This window comes from Euprymna scolopes, chromosome 25 (assembly GCF_053919585.1).
Source record: "Euprymna scolopes isolate OS-2025 chromosome 25, ASM5391958v1, whole genome shotgun sequence".
Classification (NCBI taxonomy): Eukaryota; Metazoa; Mollusca; class Cephalopoda; order Sepiida; family Sepiolidae; genus Euprymna; species Euprymna scolopes.
Window position 1 is genome coordinate 108,521,789 of NC_136506.1, and position 10,118 is coordinate 108,531,906.

General features: G+C 31.3%; 1 protein-coding gene across 1 annotated transcript in view; it reads left to right on the top strand.

Moving 5' to 3' along the window:
- The first annotated feature begins 6,365 nt into the window (after positions 1-6,365).
- Positions 6,366-10,118, top strand: part of LOC145247269 (uncharacterized) — a 71,654-nt gene continuing 67,901 nt past the window's right edge. Inside the window, exon 1 of the mRNA XM_080108874.1 lies at positions 6,366-7,601. Within this exon, the coding sequence (XP_079965000.1) occupies positions 7,542-7,601 (60 nt within the window). The 5' untranslated portion in view covers positions 6,366-7,541. The remainder of the gene's footprint in view (positions 7,602-10,118) is intronic.

A 10,118-nucleotide genomic window follows, 5' to 3' on the forward strand; every position in this document is an offset into this window, starting at 1 on the left:
CTCTCTCTGACCTCGTCAGAATCCTCCCCAAATCGCGTTCCACGAACGGTTCTGTGAGGGCGCAATAAAACAACATTACGCCTTCTGTCAACAACTGCTCTGTCTGTTCGAGTCGTCTTTCTAATATTGTTATGACACTTTTTATTAACAAGGTAACCTACAGCTATGCTCGTAAAATAATTTTTATCTAAAACAATGAGCCTCAATTCTCAATTCTATATATCGTTCTGTTCAGTCCGTTTACGCCAGGCCTATTGTACAGCATTGCTTTTCTTCCCCTAAAAAAGTGTGACTTATTTGGGAGAGTTTCTCATCGGAATTATTTTATGAATTAGTATATTGAATGGAATCAATTGATAATAACCGGAAAACATACATCATATATTGGCAGGTAGTGTGACAATAGTGAATGTATATGTTTATTAAGTATATATATATATATATATATATATATATGTATATATATATATATATATATATATATATATATATATATATATATATCTTGTTATTAGTTGCGTTTTAAAGACAAAATATTCCTCCCATCAATATATTCCATATAATAATAACAGTTAACGTTTGTTTGGATGGTATTGTGACATAATATTTGTTGCCATTGGATGATGAGTAACCGAGATTAGATCAAATCGCGGTTAACACCTACATTGATTTTCCAGAAAGTATAAATCTTACATAAGAAATAGCATGCAAATTTCTTCAAATGGTCATTTTTTCGAGCAGAGTTTATAATATACATTACTAGTAGGACTACCCAGCGTCGCCTGGAGTTTAATTCAAGAAAACGCCTATAATATTTTGTGCAATAAAAGGGTAGGCAAAAGGAATAAAAACAAAACATTTCCGTGAATAAAACCGATATATTAATTTGAGTAACCTAAATCGTTTTATCCTGTAATGTAAGCGTTTGTTCATGTTATTTATATGTTTGAATAATATGTTAATTAGAGTAACAATTTGTCTTAAAAACACAACAGAAGATAATGTATTTGCCATTAAGCCCAATTAAAATCATATCTATCTATCCATCTCTCTCTCTCTCTCTCTCTCTCTCTCTCTCTATATATATATATATATATATATATATATATATATATATATATACTTAATAAAAAAGAAGTCAATTTGAAAATTGCCAGCTTCACCACACTTAGGTAAGTTTACTGCAACTAGCGCAGATGCTCAATTCAACGGGCGAAAAAAGACAACAAGCGATGACTTCGCTCACCATAGATACATGGAACGTATGCACGCTTCTTGACAATCCGAAAGCAAGCAGACCCGGAAGCCGAACTACCCTGGTATCAGGCGAGCTGACTCGTTACAATGTGAACATAGCAGTTCTGTCTAAAACTCGCATGGCTGAGGAAAATCAACTCACAGAGGACAAAGCTGGCTATATAATCTTCTGGAACAGATGTAGTTTCGGGAAACATTGAGAGATAGGACTTAGATTCGAAATTTTTTAAGTGTTGAGTCATTATGTTGAACAAAGATGGCGGTAGTGAATCAAATCGGCGAAGAATCAATGCAATCACGGTCTCGAATGTTGAGTAATTCTTTAGAACAAAGATGGCGACATTAAATCAACGAAAAATCAATTTAGTCCGGATCAGCAGTGGTTCAGTCGTGTCAAGATGGAGACTGATAGCGAACTGACTTTAATCCAAAATTCGATATTTTTATAATGAGGTCGGAGGCTTCTCATTCGTTGATTGTCTTAAAGCGTAGTTATAAATAAGATCGTCCATGTTCTTGTGATCATACCCTCATTATGAATCAGAAACATTTTAACATCCCTCTTTTTTGATATAATGAAAGAGTCCTTTCGAACTCAATTTGTTTTGACCATGGATTTCTTATTTTTTTATTGATTAAAAAACACATGTTAAATGTGCATATATTTTTGCAAACATAAAAATGCACTTGTGGGGATGATGTATGGATTTTTGTTTTACTGGTAGTTAAAAACAATGATTATTTAATGTTTTATTATTAATACCAACAAGAAGATTTTGTTTTAACAAGATTTGAAGATTTTATATAACAAAAAATCAGAATCTTGTTTTAACAAGATTGGGAGATTATGTTTTAAGCAAAATCAAATAAAAGACAATTAAAAGAATCGTTTTTGGCATCAGAAAATATGCACGTTTTTCCGATTCTAATACTGATTCCGATACCGATTCTGATACACCAAAAAGTTCCAAGTATTTAAATTAGTCGTTCCAACACTACTCTTAATATAAAGAGGACCGAGGTAATGTATCGGGGAAAATATGTTGAGCCCCAAATCTCAATTCGTGGACAAAACTTAAAAATACCTCACAATAAAATCATTATGTTTTTTGTTCCGTGGGCTTTTTGCTAAGATTAAAGGGTCGTATCATAAAACAGTTTTTAGAAAAAGTTGAGAAGGTCTTAGTAACCAAAATGTTTGTTATTTTATTACTTCCTCACCACCGTTAGTCCAATGCAGTCTTTGTATAGATGTATATTTATGAAGAGTAAAATTTCTTATCGATTTAAGTATGAGAACTCTTCGTGTAACTGAAGGTAGACATTTTTATCATTATACACCCAGGATGACTAACGACACCCATTAACCTCGTAGTTTTGATGACCTAATCCCTAATTTTGTTTATTTTCTGCAAATAAATAATACAAAGTGTAATATTTGTGCTCAACACACACACAGATGCAATATATATATATATATATATATATATATATATATATATATATATATAAAGAGAGAGAGAGGGAGAGAGATGCTTATTTGTTTTTGCTAGCGATACTTTTTGAATGAATTCAATTATTTATACGAAAGTGCATTTTTATCTAAATGCTAGTTAGGAATAACTAAACTATATATATATATATATATATATATATATATATATATATATATATATATATATATATATATATATGTATATGTATATATATGTATATGTGTATATATATATATATATATATATATATATATATATATATATGCGGCAAAAAGAAAGCCCGCACTTTTAAGTTTTTCAAAAACTGCAAATTTAAGCTAAATTTAATGTAACTGTTTGAATAAACTATACCTCATTTGATTAACCGTTTATTCTTCTATAATTTTACCAGTTCATATTTGACTTTTAATTGAAATATTCTAATATTCACGCCAATTTAAAAAAAATAATTTCAAATTGAGGAAGAAAAAAGAAAGTCCGCACAATGGAAAATTGTTATTTAAATGTAACTTTAAGACATTAATGCAACACAAATACAACGGGAACACAATGAACTAATTAATATTTAGTAGCATAGCCCTTCTGCATTTTGACAGCCGGCAATCTTTTGGGAATTCCTTTAATAAGACTGTAGCAATACTCCGGGAAAAGGGCATCCCACTTTTCTTTAATTTTTGTCCAAAGTTCTTCCAAATTTGAAATTTTATCATTGCGTAGCTGTTGCTTGATGTAATACCTTGCGTTTTCGAAAGGATTGAGGTCTGGAGATTGTGCAGGCCAATCCAAACACGGAATATCATGCTCTTCCAGGAACCTCTCGACATTGTCAGCTGTGTGAATGGGAGCATTATCCTGCATGAAGATGGGATTATCATCCAAATTCCGACCAAAGTAAGGTAGAAAATGCTCAGTCAACATATTAATGTACTTAGTCGAATTAATTCGACCTTGCAAGCGAACTATAGGCCCTGCACCATTGGTTCTAATAATGTCCCACACCAAAGCTGAACCTCCACCACCTTACAGCGTTGAAACTGAGCACCTAGGATTAAATTCTTCGTCTTTCCTCCGATGGACGTATTTCCTACCATCACTGCCTAGCCTATTGAACTTGCTTTCGTCGCTAAAAAAGCACTTTTGACCAATATGTAGAATCATGATCTTCATTGCATCTGACGAAGTCCAGAGGACGCTTTCTGTTCTTTACAGAAATCATTGGTTGGCGTCTTGGAATATATCCTCGCAAATTAAATTCCTTTAATCTGTTTTTGACAGTAGAAAGAGAGCACTTTTTAACAAGTTGTACTGTTGTTGGATTTGGGGAACCGTTTCAAATCTGTTTCTTAGGTTTGGGATCTTGATAGCATTGTCTTTCCTGTCAGAAGTAACTTTAGTACGACCAGATTTAGGGGCATCACGAACACTGCCGGTGTTTTAGTGCTTTTGCAAAGTCTTTCGTACCGTTTTCTCATCACATTTCAATCTGCGGTCGATTTCTCGATTGGATAAACCAGAAAGGTGGAGATTATTTAGCTCCTGAAGATCACTAAGCTAAAGTCGTGGCATATAGACTAAATGTTACGTTGTATAACCTGGAACAACAACAATATGATTAAAGATGCCATGTTGCCTATTGGTGGATATTTTAAACTGATTATGGGGCGATAATTTAAGCTGGTTTTAAGCGAATTTGTTGCTACGGACTTTCTTTTTGTCTCCTCAATTTGAAGTTATTTTTATAAATTGACGTGAACACTAGAATATTTAAATTAAAAATAAAATATGAACGGGTAAAATTATAGAGGAATAAAAGGCGAATCAAATGTTTAAACAGTTACATAAAATTTAGTTTAAATTTGCAGTTTTTGAAAAAATTGGAAGTGCGAACTTTCTTTTTCCCGGCACTGTATATATATATATATATATATATATATATATATATATATATATATATATATATATATATATATATATAAAACAAAAATTACAATTAAATTTACCAAAATGATCCAAGATGGTAAAATTAAAGTATATTATAAATATTAAAGAATTAATATTTATAAAATTATCTCAGCCAGATGTAAAAGCTCGAAATGGAAATTCTTTTAACTTTCTTGAAGTTTTACATTTGAATTTTACCGTCACTGGATTTTTTATCTTCCACCAGACTATCCATTCATGTGTAATTACCTTTTTCTTCACCATATTCCCTCTGCTTCACTTTTTTGTTTTCAAGTAAGATCTTTGACTTACTTGCTGTTTCATCAAATACTTCTGCATGTAAAATCCGATCCCGCATTTTGCTAATTCCTACCCTCTGATGAGAAGGAAAGTATTTCTTCGAAAGGATTAAGGACCATTTATCTAGTGTTTCCTTTTCAGATTAAATATGTTTTTAACTCATTTCAAAGTGTTTTTAACATATTTTATTAACTGTTTGCTCATATATATATATATATATATATATATATATATATATATATATATATATATATATATATAAAATGAGATAGAGGGAGGAGCGATTAAAACAGTTATTCAAGCAATTTGAATTTCCAATGTAAAAATATAAATGAATAAAAACCATTACAGAAAAAAAAAAGATTATGAATGTTTGAAAAGAACTTAATACCGAAAGAAAACGAAAATTTAATTAATTGATAAGATGGGGCGAGGAAGAGAAGCAGGAAATAAAGTAAGAATGGATGGATCAAACGAAAAATGAAAGTTAAACATGAAAAATTAATTGCTAAATAGAATACAAAAAGATAACAAAATGCGTTAGACATAAAAAATAAATAGAAAGAAAATAAATTCTAAAATAAAGAAAAAAGAAAGAAGAGCAAACTAAGAACGAACGGGAATCAAATAGGAAAAGAATAAACAACGAAGGAAAAGTGTCGAATAAGAAAATGGATAGAAATACAATAAACGAAAAAACGAAGTTGAATGTTTGAGAATGTGGAGAAATAGAACAATAAAGAAGTGAAGAAAAAAGGACAATGAGATTAACAAGTTTAATATCAGTTAGAGAATTTAACAAACAGAAAGAAAAAGAAAGAGGAAAAGTTACAAATGAAAAATGAAAATGAAACAAAAAAGAATTTGAAAAGAGATAAAAAGATGGATTTGGAAAAAATCGAATAAAGAAAATATTTAAAATTAACTCAAAAATTAAAATAAAAAAGAAGGAAAAAGGCAGTGTAAAGAATAATTATAAATGGATAGAGCGAAATAAAAATGAATAGAAGAAAGGAAAATAAAAATACAAAATAAGATATGATTAAATACATAGTAAGAAATGAATAAATGAATGAATAAAGGAAAAAAACAAAGAAATAATTTCCTTTCTTTCCTCTTTCTTTACTTATTTATTTCTTTAGAACTACAAACGGATGAATAGAATACGAAAAAGAAAGAAAGAAAAATAACCATGCAATAAAAAAAAAATCAATTCAATTAAAAGCAAAAGAACAATAAACTTGAAAAGTTTTACATATAAAATAAAAAAACGAGATTCTTAAAAAACATGCTGCAACAATGATCCCTAAAAGAAGGGAAACACGAATTTGAAGTGAAAATGAACTAAGGGGGAGTGGTAAAGTGGGAGGCGAAGAGAATAAGTGGGAGGAGGCAACAACGGACATTCTTGTCGATGCTGTAGCGCCCGTGTGCGTTCCGTGTGTGGCCATTACTTACGTCTATCTAGTAGCAGTTTTGCCGCGATCTTATTGCTTATTAATAAGCCATGCGCGTTTTGATACGAGAATCTGGAGCGAGGTTTACTGCTTGAATAGACACCGACGCACACTCCAAACATCTTGTCTGTCTTCTCCGTGTATCCGACGTCATTCTTCGTCTGCTTATCGGGGATCTCCCACTAGAGGAGAATAGCTTCCCTTGCTTGCATCTGTGATTTTCATTCGAAGATTCTGTTTCGGTTTATCCGCGGGTTCATTGTTCTTGTTTTTGTTTTGTTTTTATTTAATTGATAAACACTTGTCAGCAGCGATACTTATTTCTCGGTCCCGTATTGCAAATTCGACATTTGTTTTATTGACGTAAAAAAGACAAGAAAGAAAGGTTCTTTATTATGTGATTAAGGTAAATATTTTGGTTACGGTATATTTTTTAACGAACAAAAATTGGCAACATTGATATTTGCTAAATTGCAAACGTGCGCTGTCATTTTATACAATACCATGGAGTAAATAAATAATTTAATAAGAAATCCCCCCTTAAAAAAAAAAGATAAATGAGGTAAATATTTACACATCTGCTCGTGACTACAACTTGCAGTTGCGTAGAAGAAAAAAGGGTAAACATTAACAAATACGCCCCCCCCCGAGATATAGCCGCCGTACGCTGTAAAAGTATACAAAATTCATACCATTCTTCTGAATAGTAGATTACATACGAAATACACATTACTCCAAATATGCTAATACTGTCTCTATGCATTTGTTTCTGATGATCAACGCACTTACATATACATCTAGGTATTGATATATGAATTATATTTGAACACACACACACATACACACACAAGCACACAAACACGAACACACACATATATATGTATGTATGTATATATATATATCTATATATATATTGAATATCGATTGAGTGATATCTATGATCGAAATAACTTTACGCGCACCTCAAAAGACACACTTGATTTACAAACTCTCGGAGATGCGCATCTAGGAAGATACTTTTTTCTTTGCTCACATCATCGTCATAGAAGCTTGCCGAAGGAAGTCACAACACAACTGTGAAAATATAGAAATGCATCAACATCACATATTCATCTTGTACTGTTTTCTTTGCTTCGTCACATGGACTCAGGTAAGACAATACAAAACTTCTTTATCTTCTTTGTGATCAACGTAAGACAAAGTGAAACGAACATTTCCTCGGTTACACTACAATCTAAGCGCTCAAGTTTTCATAATCGACATTTTCTCACAGTGATCTACACAAATACTGCTAGCAAAGGCATTAAATCGCAGTATCCTTCCAACTGTAGGTAAATTAGGAACTTTTTTCAGTTAATTGAATGCAGTAAATCGTTGTTGTTTTAATATATTCCAAAAGTGTTGACATGCCGCGAAATAGTTAAATAAATGAAAATATTATATGTATACACACACACACACACATATACATACATACATACATACATACATACATACATACATACACACATACATGCATACATATATATATAAATAAATATATATATATATGACTACTTCATTTAATCACATAAATTAATATACGAAAGTATAATTTTATGCGTAAAATTTAAGTATTTACTTCAACAGTGCTCAATAAATAGGTAAGCCTGACGAATCCTAGCGTGGATGAAACACGGAATATTCTGTGTAGCTTAATTGCCATATATATTTTTATAACTTACTGTATATATATATATATGTATATATATATATATATATATATATATATATTGTTTTAACAAAAACCAAGACATTAAAGAATGGGTTGATATCAACAAAAGTGTATTTCAACGTTAGTTACAATTGTTTCACGACTATTCGGACAAATTCAAATATTATGCCTTGAAACAATTATAACTAATGTTAGAATACACTATTTGTTGCTATCAATCCATTCTTTGATGTCTTGGTTTTTGTTAAAACTATATATGAGTGTTCAATTATCAAATGATAAGTTTGTAGCTTGCAGTTTAAGTCGTCAATTTTTTACTTAAAACTTGTTGGTATAGGAACGATTAATGAATTTTCAATTATATAAACCCAGTAAAATTCGGAATACTATAAATAAGACTATATATATATATATATATATATATATATATATATATATATATATATATATATATGCATATACATTACAAGAATACCTAATTAAAACAGTTTAGCACGATTTTATGCATCCCTTAAGAATATTAAAATATTAAAATTATATATAATGCTAATATTATTTGCATATATGTTCTATAGCGTGAATAGAAACTTAGCGTTTAGATTCAAAGAGACTTTCCATTTTTTTTCTGTCTAATTTTACTTCATTGATCCAATTCTACAGTGTAAATTAAAAAAAGAAAAACTGTTACCGCCTATTCCAAACATGCATCCATATCCATTTTATTATTTTGTAAAATTGTCAATTGTAAAGAACACACACACAAGCACACACAAACACACACACACACGCACACACACACACACATAGACGCGTGCACGCGTTTTGCAGTAAACCAAGCAAGTTAGTGATTATTCCTCTTTCCTCCAAAAATTTTATTGCGAAATTAAATTCCATCAAAACTCATATCTGTTTTTTTCGTAAGCAAATCAGTCACTTTCTTAATTTTTTTAAATTATAAAAGTTCACCTGTACACACTGCATGCACGCAAAGAAATCAATCACTTTATACAAATATATTTCTTTTTTCACTAGAATCTGACTTTGTTTTAGTTAAATTATTTGATACGGATATTTTGATATTTATATATGTAGATGAATAAGAGAATATTTTTATATGTGGACATGTGCATATTTTCTTCATTTTACTTCCGTCGTAATTCTCAGAAATCAAGGAGACCCTCGTTCATGAGGTTAACATTTGATCTCTATATACGAAGTACATAGATATACGAACATCCCATTAAAGTTATCCATTATCACTGAGTTAGTAAAAAAAACAAAAAAAAAAAAACGAGATCATAACCTTCCTCTTTGTGTATTCATTCTTTTGCGGCCTGTTATCCTCATCTTCATGGTTGTTGTTGTTTCACCATGTTTCGGTCAACTCATCCTCTTTCCTTCTCCAGAGGATTAAGCGCGACGGGATAGAAAAATATACTTTTCGGTACAGACCCGAGAATGGAAGACCAGATAAGAACACAGAATTGGATTCATAAGACTATAAAATCCAACCTTGATCGCCCTTCAGGGCTCGTAGCGCAGTATATAGAAGCGTTGAGTCTGTACGGTTCTAGGTGAGCATTGTCTGAAGATATAAGTTTCAATCCTACCCAAGCAGGCCAGAGGATTATTTGGCCAAAACGTTTGTTTTTTTTACATGGAGGTCACCACTTATCAAGGGCCAGAAGCCACTCGGGGATAAAGGTTATTGTGTGTACAGTAATCAATGGGATAGTATCGTAGTAATAGTTAGTATTGGAGATTTGATAAAGCGTCATTACTTAAGGGGGCGGTTCATCAGGAATTTGTTTGTGTTGGACTTGAAGACACCCAAGTTGAAGTTGGGAGGGAAACAGGCAAGCGGCAGAGTTCCACAGGCGTGATGAAACGCGGTGAAATAACAGCTATGTAAGGCAGTAATAACTGAGGATACAGTTACAAGACTAGGCATTC